Genomic DNA, 18,430 nt, shown 5'->3' on the forward strand with positions numbered 1-18,430 from the left:
TGATGTAAAATAAGTGGGGCATGTTCCATCAACATACCATGCATTGCATAACGTGGAATTAGTTGGGCAAATGCAGAGAAAAATAGTGCTTTGGAGTTCTGGCACAGACAATCTAGGGCAGGAATAGATCAAGAATAGATTACTAGATCAGACCACATCAGAGGGTGTTCAAACTCATTTGTATCAATTAACTAGGACATGGTCATATGATGCAGTCAAATGCCATATGCTAGTGGGCTAACAGCTGTTCAGACTGTCTCCTGTCCTGGACTGATTGTCCTATATGCTCTGATGAAGTGCATCACTTTGGTTTGCAGATGTAGTGAGTGGATCCAGATGTGTGGCACTGTTTATTCTAGTTCAAGTGCACGCTATAGGCAGTATTATCTGCTTGGTCCAGCCCCCCCTTGATCCTCCAACCATGTGACTTGTTTTAATCCTAAAGGAGGAGAGAATAGGAAGCAGAGAGTGGACATGTTTGAAACCACTGGCACACTGCTTCCATCATTATCATCATCATTGTGAAAAAGTTAGTTTAACCTGGTACTGCAGTGGGCTAAATCAGGGTCCCACAGAGTGTTTCTTAGTAGTCTTAAACAAATCTACTTTGAAACAAAAGTATACACCTAACACACATGGTTAATCCTGCCATCGTGCTTTGGGTGTTAAATATTTCTGTTCTGAAAAATGTATGTAGTCCTAAGTGCCTCTAAAGAGCTTCGTCTTTGTTTGTTCCGCTCTCTCACCATCCATCATGCACTCTTCCTGCTTCCTGTCCCCTGCTCTACCAACCTTCACCTCTCACTTCCAGGTGGCTTTATGTTCAAACAATGGAAGGAGAGGTACCTCATATTGACAGCTGACGGCTGTGTGTTGGTGAGTCGCGATGCAGTGTCCCCTCCTGACCAGATGGTGGCATTGCAGGGGGGCTGTGAGGCCATCGTGGAGGGCAGGGAGATCCTGGACCTGCCCAAGCTGCCCTCTGGAGGAAGCAGGGACTGCTGCTTTGCTCTGATCCTGCCTCAGGAGAAGTTCCTGCTGCTACTGGCTGACAATGCAGAAGACTGCAGGTCAGTTGGCAGAGCAATGTGAGATAGAGGCTGGGGTGGGATGGGATTACTGGAGTTGGCAGCATTGTGCAGTGTCAGCGATTTACTTTCTTTCATCTCTCGTTGATGAAACTATGTTCTGAGTACTACTGAAGTAATAATGTGTCATATTTTCTCCTCAGTCAATGGGTCAACATGCTGAGGAAAGTGCGAGAGGTGAGTCTATGCCTCCTTAATTTGAATCTTAATTCGCCCTCCTCATTTGAACAAACTGGGAATATTGTCAGTGATGTGACTGTGAGCGATAGCATTGCAAGATGAAGGGTATTCTTCCTCAATGATTTGATATCACAGCTATACACTTTTCTACTCTACAGAGTGTATCGTCACCAATGTCCTCCTGTAGACGCCATAATGCTTCGACACGATGCATCACTGACAGAGACCCGCTTCCAGACCCCATTTCTGACAAAGATCCCCCAACTCCACCGCTCAGTGATATGGAGATCTTATCTCCTGGGCCAAGATACCCTGGGCCAAGATCTTCTGGGCCAAGATCTCCTGGGCCGAGATCTCCTGGGCCAAGATCTCCTGGCTTAATCTCTGTTGGGCCAAATTCTCCTGGGCCAACCACAGGCGACAATCAACAAAAGGAAAATGGTGAGAAATACGGGACGTACGGACATCGCTATACAAACTTGTTTATGCAATTTTGTCTCTGAATTAATTTACCCACTGTCTACGTGACTGTTTAAGTTTTTCTTTGGATGAGTCTGTAGAAAAAAAAGCCGTAGACAGCAACTAAGGATGTGCATGACACTCTCTCTCCACCCTCCACCACAGGCCAGAAATCTCCCCACATGAAGAGGGACAAAGGGACTAGTCGTTCAGTGGGCTGTCTGCGCCATGGCACCAGCCATGATGCCCAGGCAGTGAGGGCTGTGTATCTGCTAATGGGAGGGGCCGCTGCTTCCTCTGCCATGGGTTACCTGGGTGCATGCTCTCCTGCTAATCCTGACGTAAGGCCTCCTGACCTGCCGCCCACCACAGACTTCTCTAACCTGGGCTCAGCAGGGGCATACCACTCCTGCAACCAGACTGTTGTTGACTCTCCTCACTTCCACAGCTTTGACTTTGAGGGGGCAGACTCAGACTTTGATGCCTTTGACTGTGGGGGATTTTCATTCTAGGGGGGAAATTATGATTTACCTAACGTCAAGACTTTCAATCCTCCTGTTCATCCTTTATGAAAATACAAGGGCAATAATTGCCTCTTATTGTTGCCACCCTTTGTAAGTGATATGCACTGATGCAAAACATTTGAGCTATTTTATCTTATCTTTGATATAATTTATTTGGTTACAACCTGTCTACTGTCATCCTCTGGCTATGGAGAGAGCGTGGATTTCTTGATGCTGTTTTAAATAATGTAATGTAAGCATACCTTGTCTTTATAACTATTTGCCCCACACCTATCTCCTTAACTTTTGCTCTGCCATGTGTTAGCTAAGTTCATTGTCATTGTTTCGTTTCCTTATTTATATGTTGCTTAAATAAATGCCAGGGTTCGATAGAAAATGTTTGGTGCTTTCTTGTCTCTTTCATACCCATAGCGAGCAATACGCAGCCTTGTGTAGCCTAGCACACATTAATGCATCATGACATTAGGGGTGAGTGGGGTAAGTGGAGCAATTTTTTACATTCAGCGTCACTCTGTCAAGGGAAATATAGTATTATTTATTTAAAAAATATCTACATATATTTATGAATGTTGTGTATACCTGGAAATAATCACAATTCATGTAAACATTACAATTTTGAAAACATAGCTTGTACAGAAAAAGTGGTCTCTTGGCACAACTTACCTAGGTATGGGGTAGATTTAGCCGCCTACAAATGACTGTACTGAATGAAATATTACCACTACCTTTTTAAAACCCTGTCTATCTTTATTTCACAAACACAATTCAACACAATAACAATCACTTTCTTGTCTTTCAATCATTTTAAAGTGGCAATATGTAACTTTTTGGGCGACCCGACCAAATCCACATATAAATGTGAGTTATAGATCTATCATCCTACTTGAAAGAAAGTCTAAGAAGTGGTAGATCTGTTCTATGTGTGCTATTTCTATGCTTCCTGTTCTTAAGTTTTGGTTTTGCTCTATTAATTTCGTTTTTGAACACCAGCTTCAAACATCTGAAACAACAATATTTTTGGTTATGGAAAATATATTTCACAGTGGTTTAGATGTTACAATGATTCTCCATACATACTATAGTTATTTTGTCAAATAAATAGAAATTAGGCGTCTATTAGAGTTTTAGCAACCAGGAAATGTTGGAGCGATTTCTGCATAGTGCATCTTTAAGCATATTTCAATACAGGCTTATCACCTAAAAAAAAAACATTGTACTTTTTTTTTTACACTTGTGACATATGCCAGGCCCTGTTGTTACCTCATATCCCAGCGATAATACTTTGCATTACGTCTGGGAAGAAACACTGACATTTGCTCAACTTGCCATTGGCTCAAACATATTGGCTCATCTTACCCCATAGCCATTGGCTAAACTTACCCAAGGCAAACATTTTGACTATATTAGCCCACACAGCTACAAGGATGCACTTCCTGCTAGGCAGTGGTATGAAATACTTACGTAAAAATACTTTAAAGTAATACTTAAGTCGTTTTTGGGGGTATCTGTACATTACTATTTATATTTTTGACAACTTTTACTTTTACTGTCAATTTCACGCACTTATCAAGTGAACATCCCTGGTCATCCCTGCTGCCTCTGATCTGGCAGACTCACTAAACACAAATTCTTCACTTGTAAATTATGTCTGAGTGTTGGAGTGTGCCCCTGGCTATCTGTAAATTTAAAAAATAAAAAAAATGGTGCTGGTTTGCTTACTATAAGGAATTTGAAATTATTTATACTTTTACTTTTGATACTTAAGTATATTTTATCAATTACATTTACTTTTGAAACATAAGTATATTTAAAACCAAATACTTTCAAACTTTTACTCAAGTAGTATTTTTCTGGGTGACTTTCACTTTTACTTGAGTAATTTTCTATTAAGATATACATAGTTTTACTCAAGTATAACATTTGGAAACTTTTTCCACCACTGATGCTAGGTTTAGTGCAACATATTGAAGCTTATAGAGACCCCAACTGGTGTATAAAACAATCCTAAAATGATCTATTTTGGATTAGATACAAGCAAGCATAATCAAATCTCTAACACAATATATTAATTTGACTTGGTGAAAATCCATTATTTGGACATAACTTGCTTACCACTTTTTTCCCACGTGGTTTCTTCCTTCACAGACTACATGAAATGATGACCTCATCCTAAATATTTGGTCAAAATATGAATTTTGTGCGTTGTTTCCTAGAAACAAGGGTGGCGCACGCATAGACCATTTGGCTCAACTGACACCACTCTCCCCTACGTTACATATATTTTATTGATAGAAATATACACAGCCAGCTATACTATTGTGCAGTGTATGTGTAAGAAAACACTTCCATAGCAATAAACTAGTGGACAATTCATTTCCCTAGTTTCCTACAAGGTCATCCAAGAATCCATACTGACTGTCGAAAGAAGGGAACAGAGCAGTCAAATCTTCTATCTGTGGATTTTGAATGCGCGCTTTGCCTGCTTTCTATCGTCAGCTTCCGTAGTTTCCTGTTTGGTTTCCAAGGAAATTAGGATCATGGTGGCTTCGGTATTTTCATCTGAGTGAATCCTTGGGGTATGTTTTTTTTACATTATTATTGTTTTTCACTGTCAATCTTTTATATAAATTGTTGAAACGTTAGTTAATCAAACGTGCTAGCTTGCTAGCTAACCAACAACCATTTTGCAGGCCAGCTATGTTGACGAATGTATCTTTTGACCCTACGAGGCTAGCTAACGTTACTCTTAACTAACGTTAATCCCAGCTAACTAGTGACTGTAAACAGAGATTTCCACCAATTCAACGTTATTATGTTCTCTACCTGCAGGCAAAGAAGCTGCACAGATACCGGTAATGGCAGAGCTGCACATTATCGGTCAGATCGTTGGGGCTAGCGGCTTCCCTCAGAGCAGTCTCTTCTGTAAATGGGGAATTCATACAGGTGTTTTTCGTTATAATCAGATTATTTTATTGAGTATGATGTATACTTGACCTTATCCGTTATGGTTGTGATTCTCAGTTTCCAACAACACTTATCTCGTTATGTAAGGAGGTGCATGGAGACTTCTCTCTGGCCTGAAGGAGGGGCAGACCCAGGTGGATTTGCCTCAGACGGGGGATATGGCATACTGGAGTCATCCCATTGATCTGCACTACACCACTAAAGGACTGCAAGGTAACAAACTAGGTTCCTGTCAATTTCAAAGTAACAGTTCATCACAGACGTAAATCGAAAGCTAGTTACAGTATATACATAGTCACATCTACCAAGCCTAGTTTTCAGGGTAAGACTCGTTTGTCTTTTATTCCCCTTCAGGTTGGCCCAAGCTTCACCTGCAGGTTTGGCACCAGGATTCATTTGGGCGCTGTCAGCTGTATGGTTATGGATATTGCCATGTGCCCTCCAGCCCAGGGCACCACCATGTACGCTGTGTGACCTGGAGACCACTGGGATCCTGGCAAGAGCAGATAGCTCAAACCTTTGTGGGTGGAGGTCCCCAGCTGCGCTCCCCAGACCTCGTATACAGTGGGGCGGACAGATATAGGCTGCACACAGTTGCTATGGGCACTGTGGAGCTGGAGCTCGGCATCATCATGCGACATTTTGACAGATATGGTGTAGAGAGCTGAAATGTAGAGATGGGACAGCAAAGGGTGAATGGAGGGAAGCCTGAATGGAGCACTGTATTGTTAGTGGGTGGGGGCGGTGTGGATTTGGACCATATCTGCACCGGGGTACATAAAAGAAGGTCAGATGAGATATTTTGCCTTGTGAGATGCGTTGATGTGGCATACATGCTGAGAAGAACCTTTCAACACCATCTGCCTTCCCGATTGTCAATATTTTTTAGAACATTTCATATCATCGAGGTTGTATTTTAAACAATGCGAACAATTTCAGTTTGATACTTTTCTATGAATTCCTTGTGTTTTATATAGTAGAATTATGTAAATAAATCAATACAATGTACCAAACCTGATGCCTTTGATCTTTAACATAACTTACATCTTTTTGCTGTACAAATATTCACTCAAAGTTAGGCTTGCAAGTGCCATTACTGATAGGCACAATTAATGCACTCATCAATATTTTCTGTAATATTATGAAGTACTTATTATTAATGTTTGATAGTAGGTAAACACAGAGTTGAGACAAAATATATTAACTACGAATATATTGTATCCATGTCAGTCTATTTGGATGATACTCTGTTTTTAGCACTTGAAAGTCTATTGAATTTAGCATATCAACCAGTTAACACAAGCCAACCAGAAAAGCTAAATTACTTCTATGCTCGCTTTGAGGCAAGTAACACTGAAACATGCATGAGAGCATCATCTGCTGCGGACGACTGTGATCTCGCTCTCTGTAGCTGATGTGAGTAAGACCTTTAAACAGGTCAACATTCACAAGGCCGCAGGGCTGGACGGATTACCAGGACGTGTACTCCGAACATGCGCTGACCAACTGGCAAGTGTCTTCACTGACATTTTCAACCTCTCCTTGTCTGAGTCTGTAATACCAACATGTTTCAAGCAGACCACCGTAGTCGCTGTGCCCAAGAACACTAAGGTAATCTGCCTAAATGACTACCGACCGGTAGCACACATCTGTAGCCATGAAGTGCTTTGAAAGGCTGGTCATGGCTCACATCAACACCATTATCCCAGAAACCCTTGATCCACTCCAATTTGTATACCGCTCCAACAGATCCACAGATGATGCAATCTCTATTGCACCATCTGGGGATATATATCTTTATACTATTGTCTGTACATATTGGTCCTAGCATTGTTGCTTCTGTCTGTAATAGACAGGGTTTATTCTTCTACGCCCTTTCACACCTGGACAAAAGGAACACCTATGTGAAAATGTTCTTCATTGACTACAGCTCAGCGTTCAACACCATAGTGCCCTCAAAGCTCATCACTAAGCTAAGGACCCTGGGACTAAACACCTCCCTCTGCAACTGGATCCTGGACTTCCTGACGGGCCGCGCCCAGGGGGTAAGGGTAGGTAACAACACATCCGCCACGGTGATCCTCGGAGCGCCAAGTCTAGGTCCAAAAGGCTTATAAACAGTTTCTACCCCCAAACCATAAGACTCCTGAACATCTAATCAAATGGCTACTCAGACTATTTGCATTGACCCCCCTCTTTTACATTGCTGCTACGCTCTGTTTATTATCTATGCATAGTCACTTTAACTCCACCTCCATGTACATATTACCTAAATGACCTCGACTAACCGGTGCCTCTGCACATTAACTCTGTACCGGTACCCCTTATATATAGCCTCACTATTGTTATTTTACTGCTGCTCTTTAATTATTTGTTACTTTTTTTTTAGGTATTTTTCTTAACTGCATTGTTGGTTAAGGGCTTGTAAGTAAGCATTTCACTGTAAGGACTACACCTATTGTATTCGGCGCATGTGACAAATACAATTTGATTTAGGTTCTTCCATGTGAAACAGCAACCCTATACTTTGAAATGGCAGATGTTTCACAATGCTGCACACTTCCTGGACTTAGAGCTTCCTACTGTTTTTGTGCAAGAGGACAGGAACTAGACAGAAAAGCAACAGGAACTGGAATGAAAAGATCAGTGGCTGATGATGGCTGCTGAAACTAACAACTCTAGGGTCTAATAGGGTAGATGGTTTTCTACGGTGTGTTGTTTTTTTCTTATTTCTTTGTTTTAGTCTGAAACGTTTTGATTGACTGGATCTGGATATAGTAGACTAGAGAAAGAGAAGGAGGCGGGCCTGAGCTGTAACTGTGGGTGAGTTAGATGACGCTGTTATGATGTCTACTCTGCTCTTTCATTTTTTTGTGGTGGATCTCTGTCTTGGGTGTTCTCTCAAGTTTAGCATGGGAAAGTGCATCTAGTGAATGACACAGCATCGGTCTTGGAACATTTGAAATGGTTAAGTAATTAAAGCAAGGAAGTTGTTTTTTTTACAACATTTCTTGTGCTTTATGCAATACGGTATGTTGTGTGCATGTATTTATGTAGAACTGGTTTAGACATTTACATTTGTCAATATTGTGCTCTTCTAGACTAATGATATGGCCCTTTGCTTTGGCTTAGTCTGAAGCAGTTTATCTGATGAAGGAAGTGAGTCAGCTGACTAAAACTTATATTCAATAACGGTGTAGGAAGAGACTGTCACATTTGCCAAAACAATTTGTTAACTGATTTGAACATAAATACATTTTTATAGAGAGTTGGGAAGACAGTTGAGACAACTTGACAATTTTCATTGAGATATTCCTCTGTTACTTTCCAAATCTCAGTTTACACAGGGTCTCCTAAGAGCTTGTTTGTTATTTTAAATTGGGTCCCAGGGACGGGGAGTAATGTGGTGATGTGCTGTAGTTCATTCATTCATGAATTGAGACTGCCTCTAGGGAGCACTGTGAGAGTCTGTGAGGCACCATGCCAGCGAGACAGTGACTCAGTTTAGGCTGAGCTCTTTTGGTGGTGAACTCTATGTGGTTCTCGTCTGGGATCTGACCTCGGCTCCAGAGCTAGCACCAGTCTCTGAGGAACTCAACTTGAGATACTGAAGCCTCCTGGGTTGTTGTGACAGCAGCAGGAGAAGTACATTGAAATCAGCTCATGCAACAGGCTCAAACAGGACGGTAAATCCACATAATAGTCAACTCTGAAAGCCTGCTGTCATAGACATTGTTCCTCTTTAAAGTGTGCAATGAGGGCAGTGTGTTTGATGCTGACTGCCTTATTGATGCTGGAATATGTGTGCCGGAGTGACACCATGTCCACCTGTAAGTCTCTGGACTTGGAGCTGGTGAAGAGGAAACGTATTGAGGCCATCCGTGGACAGATACTGAGCAAGCTGCGGATGCCCAAGGAGCCAGAGATTGACCAGGAGGGAGACACCGAGAAGGTCCCAGCTTCCCTGATGTCCATCTACAACAGCACAGTGGAGCTGAGTGAGGAGCAGGTGCAAACGTACATACCGCCTAATCCGGATGCAGAGGAGGAGGCATACTTTGCAAAGGAGGTCCACAAGTTCAACATGAAACAAAGTGAGTAGATATATCCATGCATGCTGTCTACATGCACACACATCCTGCTGCTTACACAGGCTCTGGCTTGTCAAGTTAAAGTGGATGCTTCTCTAGCCTCACTTCAGTCAAGTATAGGCGTGTTAAATGGTTGATGTGTGTAGGGGGATCTTCAAAGGTAGATTTAAGATATAAACAAGCTAGCTAACCACAGGCCTTCACCATGGTAATTGCATAGCAATGCAAAAAAGTAGGCATTGTGTATATTTTGCTTGTTGTCATAATCTTTGATCATCGCACCCATATTTGGAGTGTAATAACATTAGACCATATTGTCACTTACAATGTGGAGGGTAAGACAGATGGATGGGGCCAGTGGTTTCCTCTGACTGATTACTGTGTGCTTATTCTGGTTATCTGAATAGCTGGCAGGAAGGAACACTTGACTTAGTACGTGCTGTTAAATGACTCAGGTTCTGCCCTCGAAAATAAAAGGTCTGCTATCTCTGTATACCATGTAGCATCTGTCTAACTTTTCACCACCCTGGATTGAGGAGCGCAGGATGATGCAGAGAGCTTTGGTAGACATGCAAATTATTATTAAGGCTATTTCAACCTTGTCGCATGTCGTGAATAAGATACATTTGAAGTGGTGCTGTAGTTTATGACTGAGCAAATGCATAAACTGCAGTTGGTGGATCATTTTTAGGATGTACATTTGTATAATTATGTCCTTTAGATAAGGTTGTTGACTGAAAATGGGTGTTTCTTCCATTGGTTTACTGAACTGACTGCAATGGCCCTGTCTGCTGTATGTAAAACCACGGCCTGCGTCAACCTTTTACCTCTCCCTACCAGATGTTTCCTTCCCTTTGCTGGGTCCTTCCCCCTTTTTGTCTAAAAGACAGTATACATCGCTACAGTGTAAACTTGTTGTTCAGGCAGTAACTCTGAGCAGGTTAGGTTTGCGCCAGAAGCTCTCAGGACCGTGCCCTCTGATTAGATCCTTTTTGATGCCATTGGTTTATTGTAATACAGCAGCATGGTGTGATCTAGCTTCCAGAGCAGAGCCTCACTTCCTCAGCGTCCCTGTCAATGTGTAATTATTGTTACAGACTCACAGGGGTCATTTTGGCTCCGGCAGATAGCATTTGAGGCCAAACCTGAAACTGCATTCGCCTCTCTCTGAGAGTGCCTTTATATGACAGAATCTATCCACAATAGTTTTATTACCAGTACTATGGTAAAATGCAGCTTCTCTTTCGGTTTCTCTTTCTTTCTCTATACCCCCTCTCCCGCACTGACCGGTCCAGTAGTAGAAAGTACAAAAAATCATATTGACTCTCCTTTCCAAGGTGAGAACACCAGTAAGCACCAGATGCTCTTCAACATGTCTGAGATGCGGTCAGTATTGGGGACTGATCGACTGCTCTCTCAAGCTGAGCTCCGTCTCCTCATCAAGAACCGTGGCAAGATCGAAGACAACGAGCAGAGGCTGGAACTCTACAGAGGAGTTGGAGATAAGGCACGTTACCTGAAGTCCCATTTTGTCTCCAAGGAATGGGCCAATCGCTGGGTGTCCTTTGATGTTACACAGACTCTGAATGAGTGGCTGCAAGGGGCTGGTAAGTTACAATTTCCTTTAGGGTTGTAGATATAATTACATAACACAAACAGTATGTTGCAATACAGACAATCATATCCTGTTACAAATCTGTGTCTGATTGAAGTGACAAAGCATGTGAAAGAACTGTCCAACAGACTTTTACACCTAAAACAGTATACCTATTCCTTCAGGTTTAAAAATAAGTTTGATACACCATTATATTAGTATTTTTGCAACACTTTACAGGAGAGGAGCAGGGATTCCAATTGAAGTTGCCTTGTGATTGTGGGAAACAAATGGAGGAATTCCTCTTCGAAATATCAGGTATTTGCAGTTTACTCCATTCACTGTATTGAAATCAACTCAAGCCATACGTTTTCTGCCAAAACCTCCACTATGAATCTCTTGCCTGACAGGTGTCAATGTTTTATATGATAGGGATGAACAAGCTGAGGGGAGATACAGAAACACTAGCCATGAAAATGCCATCAAAGCCTCACATTTTACTGATGTCACTTCCTGTGGAACGCCACAGCCAGCTTAGCTCTCGGAAGAAACGACAAACCACTACTGAAGAGATCTGCTCAGAGTGAGACTATCCTTTATTCCAACGGCCCAAGAGCACATTTAGAACGATCAATTCATGTCTCTTAAATGTGTACCAACAAAGTTAATCTCTTTTGCCAGATAGATATACTAACCCGAACCCTAGACCTACTTAGAGGCCCTGTTAACACCCTCTTAACGCCCTGTTAGCTCCCTGTTAGCGCCCTGTTAACTCCCTGTTTGTAAGAAATAAGGTGTATAACTCCTAGATGTGTGTATCCCCCCAGCAAATCGGAGAGTTGCTGTGTGCGAAGACTTTACATTGACTTCCGTAAGGACCTGGGCTGGAAGTGGATCCATGAACCCACTGGCTACTTTGCTAACTACTGCATCGGCCCCTGCACCTATATATGGAACACAGAAAACAAGTATTCCCAGGTAATGCTACCAGTCATGTTTCTATAGACGTCCCTATTGTTAACTGTCTTTAAAGAATCTGTACAGTTGGGGTGTTCAGTATTCAGAAGCTGTATAGCCACGGGGGGAGATGGTCTGTTCAGTGAGATATCTAGTGTTGTTTACCCAACCACAGGTACTGGCTCTGTATAAGCACCACAACCCCGGAGCCTCTGCCCAACCCTGCTGTGTTCCACAGGTCTTGGAGCCCCTACCCATTATCTATTATGTGGGGAGACAACACAAGGTTAGTGAATACTGTATAGTTAGAAGTATCAAATTAAACTCTCATAACATCCTCACCGAATTGAAATCATAGTCAACACAGCTGCTGGGTTTGAATACTTATTTATAATGTCAATCCATTGAATGTACTTTTTTTTCACAGGTGGAGCAGTTGTCCAATATGATTGTTAAGTCCTGCAAGTGTAGCTAGAATTACTGCACGTCTCTCTATTTTCTTGTCCATTGTATTTCCTTGTACTCATAGAGATACAAAATGGGGGCTGATCCTTTTTGATGCCGCTGGTTTAGTGTAAAATGCTTGTCCCTTGGAAATCAGGATGTAGTCAAGACATTCATTTACGAAGGGTACTATTATAATTGTGTTTGGGTGGTGTCTCAAGTCTGCATTTTTCATTTAGCTTTTCCCAGCAGAGAATTTGTTTATGTTTAGTGATTTGTTAATGTTTTCTTATTTTATTTAAAATATATGTAGTGCTTTATGGAGTTTAAAAAAATGTTGTTTAGACATGTCCTGGGTGTGTCAATAGTCTTGACTAATTGTCACTGTGTTGCAGTATTTGTGCTCCCTGGTAAATATAGAGGAAAGAGAGAGGCTAAGACGGGATTAGTTTGGGTTTACTACTTAAAATAATGAATGTTCAATAGCATCAATGTCCTCTCAATATTTTTGTCATTATTCTCTTTTGAATAAATGTATCTGCATCACACCACTTATCAAGTCTTTGACAAGATGGGGCCGATAGAGATGGCAGCTTCGCTTCAAGCCCTTAGGAAACTGTGCAGTATTTAGTTTTTTTAATGTATTATTTCTTACATTGTTAGCCCAGAAAACCTTAAGTGTTATTACGTATAGCCGGGAAGAACTATTGGATATCAGAGAGACGTCAAGTTACCAGGACAACCAGCACTGCGACCAGGAATACAACTTTCCCAAAGCGGATCCTTTGTCTGCACCTCCCAGGGTATTTGAACTGATTCCAGAGGCCGACCCAAAACAACGCCGTTGGAGGAGAGGGTGCCGGAGCGGTCTTCTAGTGAGGCTTCGGATGCGCGCACACCACCCACCGCTTCCGAGTATATTACTCGCTAATGTCCAGTCCCTAGTTAACAAAGTCGACGAAATTAGGTCAAGAGTTTCTTTCCAAAGAGATATCCAGGATTATAACATACTCTGTTTCACAGAGACATCGCTAGCTGGGGACATGCTGTTGGAGTCTTTATAGCCAACGGGATTTTCAGTGCATCACGCTGACAGGAACAAACATCTCTCTGGTAAGAAGAAGGGCGGGGGTGTATGTTTCATGATTAACGACTCATGAAGTAATTGTAACAACATACAAGAACTCAAATCCTTTTGTTCACCTGACCTAGAATTCCTCACAATCAAATGCCGACCCTATTATCTCCCAAGAGAACTCTCCTCGGTTATTGTCACAGCCGTGTATATCCCCGCGCAAGCGGATACCAAGACGGCCATCAAGGAACTTCACTGGACTTTACGCAAACTAGAAACCATATATCCTGAGGCTGCATTTATTGTAGCTGGGGATTTTAACAAAGCTAATCTGAGAACAAGGCTACCTAAATTCTATCAGCATATCGGTTGCAGTACACGAGCGAGTAACACACTCGACCACTGTTACTCGAACTTCCGCGATGCATACAAGGCCCTCCCCGGCCCTCCTTTTGGCAAATCTGACCATGACTCCATCTTGTTGTTCCCCTCTTATAGGCAGAAACTAAAACAGGAAGCGCCCGTGCTTAGATCTATCCAATGCTGGTCTGACCAATCGGATTCCACGCTTCAAGATTGCTTCGATCACGTGGACTGGGATATGTTCCGGATAGCCTCAGACAATAACATTGACGTATACACTGACTCGATGAACGAGTTTATAAGGAAGTGAATAGGAGATGTTGTACTCACTGTGACTATTAAAACCTTCCCTAACCAGAAACTGTGGATTGATGGCAGAATTTGCGCAAAACTGAAAGCACGTACCACCACATTTAATCATGGCAAGGCGACTGGAAACATGACCGAATACAAACAGTGTAGTTATTCCCTCTGTAAGGCAATCAAAAAGGCAAAACGTCAGTATAGAGACAAAGTGGAGTCCCAATTCAACGGCTCAGACACGACGTATGTGGCAGGGTATACAGACAATCACAGACTACAAAGGGAAAACCAGCCACATCGTGGACACCGACGTCTTGCTTCCGTACAAGCTAAACACCTTCTTCACCCGCTTTGAGAATAGCACAGTGCCACCGACGCAGGCCGCCACCAAAGACTGTGGGCTCTCCTTCTCCGTGGCCGACGTGAGTAAGACATTTAAGCGTGTTAACCCTCGCAATGCTGCCGGTCCAGACGGCATCCCTAGCTGCGTCCTCAGAGCATGCGCAGACCAGCTGGCTGGAGGGTTTACGCACATATTCAATCTCTCCTTATCCCTGTCTGCTGTCCCCACTTTCTTCAAGATGTCCACCATTGTTCCTGTACCCAAGAAAGCAAAGGTCTTCATGACTTCATCATGAAATGCTTTGAGAGGCTAGTTAAGGATCATATCACCTCTACCTTGCCTGACACCCTAGACGCACTTCAATTTGCTTACCGCCCCAATAGATCCACAGACAACACAACACAGCCTGATTACCAACAATAACGAGACAGCCATCAGAGAGGAGGTGATAGCCCTGGGAGTGTGCTGCCAGGAAAATGACCTCTTACTCAATGTCAATAAAACAAAGGAGCTGATCGTGGACTTCAGGAAACAGCAGAGGGTGCACGCCCCTATCCACGTCGAAGGGACTGCAGTGGAGCAGGTGAAAAGCTTCAAGTTCCTTGGCGCACACATCACTGACGATCTGAAATGGTCCACACAGACAGTGAAGAAGGCGCAACAGTGCAACAGCTTGGCACCTAAAACCCTCAAACTTTTACAGATGCACAATTGAGAGCATCTTGTCGGGCTGTATCACCGCCTGGTACGGCAACTGCACCACCCGAAACTGCAGGGTTCTCCAGAGGGTGGTGCAGTCTGCCCAACGCATCACCGGGGGCAAACTACCTGCTCTCCAGGACACCTACAGCACCTGATAACACAGGAAGGCCAAAAAGATAATCAAGGACAACAACCACTCGAGCCACTGCCTGTTCACCCCACTATCATCCAGAAGGTGAGGTCAGTACAGGTGCATCAAAGCTGGCACCGAGAGACTGAAAAACAGCTTCTATCTCAAGGCCATCAGAGTGTTAAATAGCTAGGCGGCTATTTAGTGGCTGCTGCCCCATATACATAGACTTGAAATCACTGGCCACTTTAATAATGGAACACTAGTCACTAATAATGTTTACATATTTTTGCTTTACTCATCTCATATGTATATACTGTATAATATTCTACTGTATTTAGTCTATGCTACTCCGACATTGCCTATCCTAATATTTATTCCTTAATTCCATAATTTTACTTTTAGGTTGTGTGTATTGTTGTGAATTGTTAGATATTACTGCAGTGTTGGAGCTAGAAACACAAGCATTTTGCTACACCCGCAATAACATCTGCTAAACGTGTATATGACAAATAAAATTTGATTTGATTATTGGCCTTTTGCAGTTGAACCTGAGGTGAGGAAGAATGTTTTAGGCTTACCAGAGTTACTCCTATAATCAAACAATATAATGCTAATCTTTATTTTTTTAAATTCTGATAATAAAAAAAATGAATTAGCCTCCTTCTGTACGTGTATATTTGTATAGCAGACGCAGTATCCTGTCTTACAAGGATAAAGAAATGCATGTTGGTGTGTTGTAACATGCCGCCGACATATCTAAATATATATTTTTTATATTATCATACAGTGGACGCCTAAGCCTATAGGCCTATGCATGCAATGCCATGAGTAATTTAGTGCTAAAATCTCCGACAGCCGACAATTAGGGACAATTCAACATTTACTTGGGGAAGGGGGGCTGGCCCAACTCTTGGTGTCATTAAACCCCCCAACGTTAAAAATATTTTCACAGGACCCTCCCCTTGTACTCCCCCTATTAACTCAAAATAATGTTTAAGACCACATAACAATAACTGTAGCTACCCTGTGTTTTTAAATATGGATATCAACTTTGCTACTTCAGCATGAATTTTTGGCACAGTCGATGTCACGTAGAGCTAAGGGCTAGCAAATTGAGGGTTTGCCGAACACCACGGATGAGCTAACAGCTCTCCCTGCCTGTTTCATTAGACCTACCCTACGATCAGAGCCGGCTGCAGACAATCAGGTGGAAATCAGATTTTCAAAATGTTGATGCTATATTTAGAATTACACCAAACAAAAATATAAACGTAACATATAACAATTTTTTATATTTGACTAAGTTACAGTTCACATAAGGAAATCAGTAAATTTAAATTATTTAAAAAAAAATGTCAATTCATTAGGCCCTAATCTATAGATTTCTCGTGACTGGGAATATAGATATGCATCTGTTGGTCAAAGATACCTTAAAACACAAGTAGGGGCGTGGATCAGAAAACCAGTCAGTATATGGTGTAACCAACATTTTGTTTCATGCATGTTGTCCCACTCCTTTTCAATGGCTGTGCGAAATTGCTGGATATTGGCGGGAACTGGAACACACTGTCGTACACGTCGATCCAGAGCATCCTAAACATGCACAATGGGTGACTTGTCTGGTGAGTATGCAGGCCATGGAAGAACTGGGACATTTTCAGCTTTCAGTAATTGTATACAGATCCTTGCGACATGGGGCCATCCATAATCACGCGGAAACATGAGGTGATGGCGGTGGATGAATGGCATGACATTGGGCCTCAGGATCTCGTCACTGTATCTCTGTGCATTCCAATTGCCATCGATAAAATACTATTGTGCTCGTTGTCCGTAGCTTATGCCTGCCCATACCATAACCGCACTGCCACCATGTGGCACTCTGTTCACATCGTTGACATCATCAAACTGCCTGCCCACATGACACCATACACACTGTCTGCCATCTGCCCGGTACAGTTGAAACCGGGATTCATCAGTGAAGGGCACACTTCTCCAGGGTGCCATCAAAGGGTGTAGCGAAATGCTTGTTCCTAGCTCCAACAGTGCAGTGGTATCTAACACATCTAAAAGTAAAAAAATTGAATTAAGAAATATATAAATATTAGGATGAGCAATGTCGGCGTGGCATTGACTAGAATACAGCGTTGGCCAAAAGATTTGAGAATGACACAAATATTAATTTTCACAAAGTCTGCTGCCTCAGTTTGTATGATGGCAATTTGCATATACTCCAGAATGTTATGAAGAGTGATCAGATGAATTGCAATTCATTGCAAAGTCCTTATTTGCCATGCAAATGAACTGAATCCCCCAAAAAACATTTCCACTGCATTTCAGCCCTGCCACAAAAGGACCAGCTGACATCATGTCAGCGATTCTCTTGTTAACACAGGTGTGAGTGTTGACAAGGACAAGGCTGGAGATCACTCTGTCATGCTGATTGAGTTCGAATAACAGACTGGAAGCTTCCAAAGGATGGTGGTACTTGGAATCATTGTTCTTACTCTGTCAATCATGGTTACCTGCAAGGAAACACGTGCCGTCATCATTGCTTTGCACAAAAAGGGCTTCACCGGCAAGGATATTGCTGCCAGTAAGATTGCACCTAAATCAACCATTTATCAGATCATGAAGAACTTCAAGGAGAGCAGTTACATTTTTATGAAGAAGGCTTCAGGGTGCCCAAGAAAGTCCAGCAAGCGCCAGGACCGTCTCCTAAAGTTGATTCAGCTGCGGGATCGGGGCACCACCAGTACAGAGCTTGCTCAGGAATGGCAGCAAGCAGGTGTGAGTGCATCTGCACGCACAGTGAGGCGAAGACTTTTGGAGGATGGCCTGGTGTCAAGAAGGGCAGCAAAGAAGCCACTTCTCTCCAGGAAAAACATCAGGGACAGACTGATATTCTGCAAAAGGTACAGGGATTGGACTGCTGAGGACTGGGGTAAAGTCATTTTCTCTGATGAATCCCCTTTCCGATTGTTTGGGGCATCTGGAAAAAAGCTTGTCCGGAGAAGACAAGGTGAGCGCTACCATCAGTCCTGTGTCATGCCAACAGTAAAGAATCCTGAGACCATTCATGTGTGGGGTTGCTTCTCAGCCAAGGGAGTGGGCTCACTCCCAATTTTGCCTAAGAACACAGCCATGAATAAAGAATGGTACCAACACATCCTCGAAGAGCAACTTCTCCCAACCATCCAGGAACAGTTGGTG

At 42.6% G+C, this 18,430-nt stretch overlaps 3 protein-coding genes across 3 annotated transcripts; all 3 read left to right on the forward strand.

The window, feature by feature from the left end:
• Positions 1-519: 519 nt before the first annotated feature.
• LOC106563630 (uncharacterized) lies at positions 520-2,609 on the forward strand. Its single transcript, XM_014129385.3, has 4 exons — positions 520-1,070; positions 1,232-1,265; positions 1,427-1,709; positions 1,893-2,609. Exons 1-4 carry the CDS (start codon positions 688-690, stop codon positions 2,237-2,239), a joined length of 1,047 nt encoding a protein of 348 aa, XP_013984860.2. The 5' UTR covers positions 520-687; the 3' UTR covers positions 2,240-2,609.
• A 2,111-nt stretch (positions 2,610-4,720) lies between these two features.
• LOC106563631 (B9 domain-containing protein 2) lies at positions 4,721-6,228 on the forward strand. Its single transcript, XM_014129386.3, has 4 exons — positions 4,721-4,827; positions 5,081-5,194; positions 5,303-5,428; positions 5,570-6,228. The coding sequence occupies exons 2-4, from the start codon at positions 5,107-5,109 to the stop codon at positions 5,881-5,883; spliced, it is 528 nt and encodes a 175-aa protein (XP_013984861.1). The 5' UTR covers positions 4,721-4,827; positions 5,081-5,106; the 3' UTR covers positions 5,884-6,228.
• A 1,596-nt stretch (positions 6,229-7,824) lies between these two features.
• LOC106563563 (transforming growth factor beta-1 proprotein) lies at positions 7,825-12,849 on the forward strand. The gene is made up of 8 exons (XM_014129261.3): positions 7,825-8,038; positions 8,554-9,309; positions 10,644-10,913; positions 11,141-11,218; positions 11,333-11,483; positions 11,728-11,878; positions 12,033-12,143; positions 12,285-12,849. The coding sequence occupies exons 2-8, from the start codon at positions 8,970-8,972 to the stop codon at positions 12,330-12,332; spliced, it is 1,149 nt and encodes a 382-aa protein (XP_013984736.1). The 5' UTR covers positions 7,825-8,038; positions 8,554-8,969; the 3' UTR covers positions 12,333-12,849.
• The last annotated feature ends 5,581 nt before the right edge of the window (positions 12,850-18,430 follow it).

This window comes from Salmo salar, chromosome 11 (assembly GCF_965601325.2).
Source record: "Salmo salar chromosome 11, fSalSal1, whole genome shotgun sequence".
NCBI lineage: Eukaryota > Metazoa > Chordata > Actinopteri > Salmoniformes > Salmonidae > Salmo > Salmo salar.

Bases quoted from the DNA above. Each gene is read 5' to 3' on its own strand.
- LOC106563631 (XM_014129386.3), top strand. From the start codon at position 5,107: ATGGCAGAGCTGCACATTATCGGTCAGATCGTTGGGGCTAGCGGCTTC. The intron at 5,195-5,302 runs GTGTTTTTCGTT...TCGTTATGTAAG, and splicing joins TAAATGGGGAATTCATACAG to GAGGTGCATGGAGACTTCTC. The intron at 5,429-5,569 runs GTAACAAACTAG...ATTCCCCTTCAG, and splicing joins CACCACTAAAGGACTGCAAG to GTTGGCCCAAGCTTCACCTG.
- LOC106563563 (XM_014129261.3), top strand. From the start codon at position 8,970: ATGAGGGCAGTGTGTTTGATGCTGACTGCCTTATTGATGCTGGAATAT. The intron at 10,914-11,140 runs GTAAGTTACAAT...AACACTTTACAG, and splicing joins TGAGTGGCTGCAAGGGGCTG to GAGAGGAGCAGGGATTCCAA. The intron at 11,219-11,332 runs GTATTTGCAGTT...TTTATATGATAG, and splicing joins ATTCCTCTTCGAAATATCAG to GGATGAACAAGCTGAGGGGA.
- LOC106563630 (XM_014129385.3), top strand. From the start codon at position 688: ATGTATGTAGTCCTAAGTGCCTCTAAAGAGCTTCGTCTTTGTTTGTTC. The intron at 1,266-1,426 runs GTGAGTCTATGC...TCTACTCTACAG, and splicing joins TGCTGAGGAAAGTGCGAGAG to AGTGTATCGTCACCAATGTC. The intron at 1,710-1,892 runs GTGAGAAATACG...CCTCCACCACAG, and splicing joins CAATCAACAAAAGGAAAATG to GCCAGAAATCTCCCCACATG.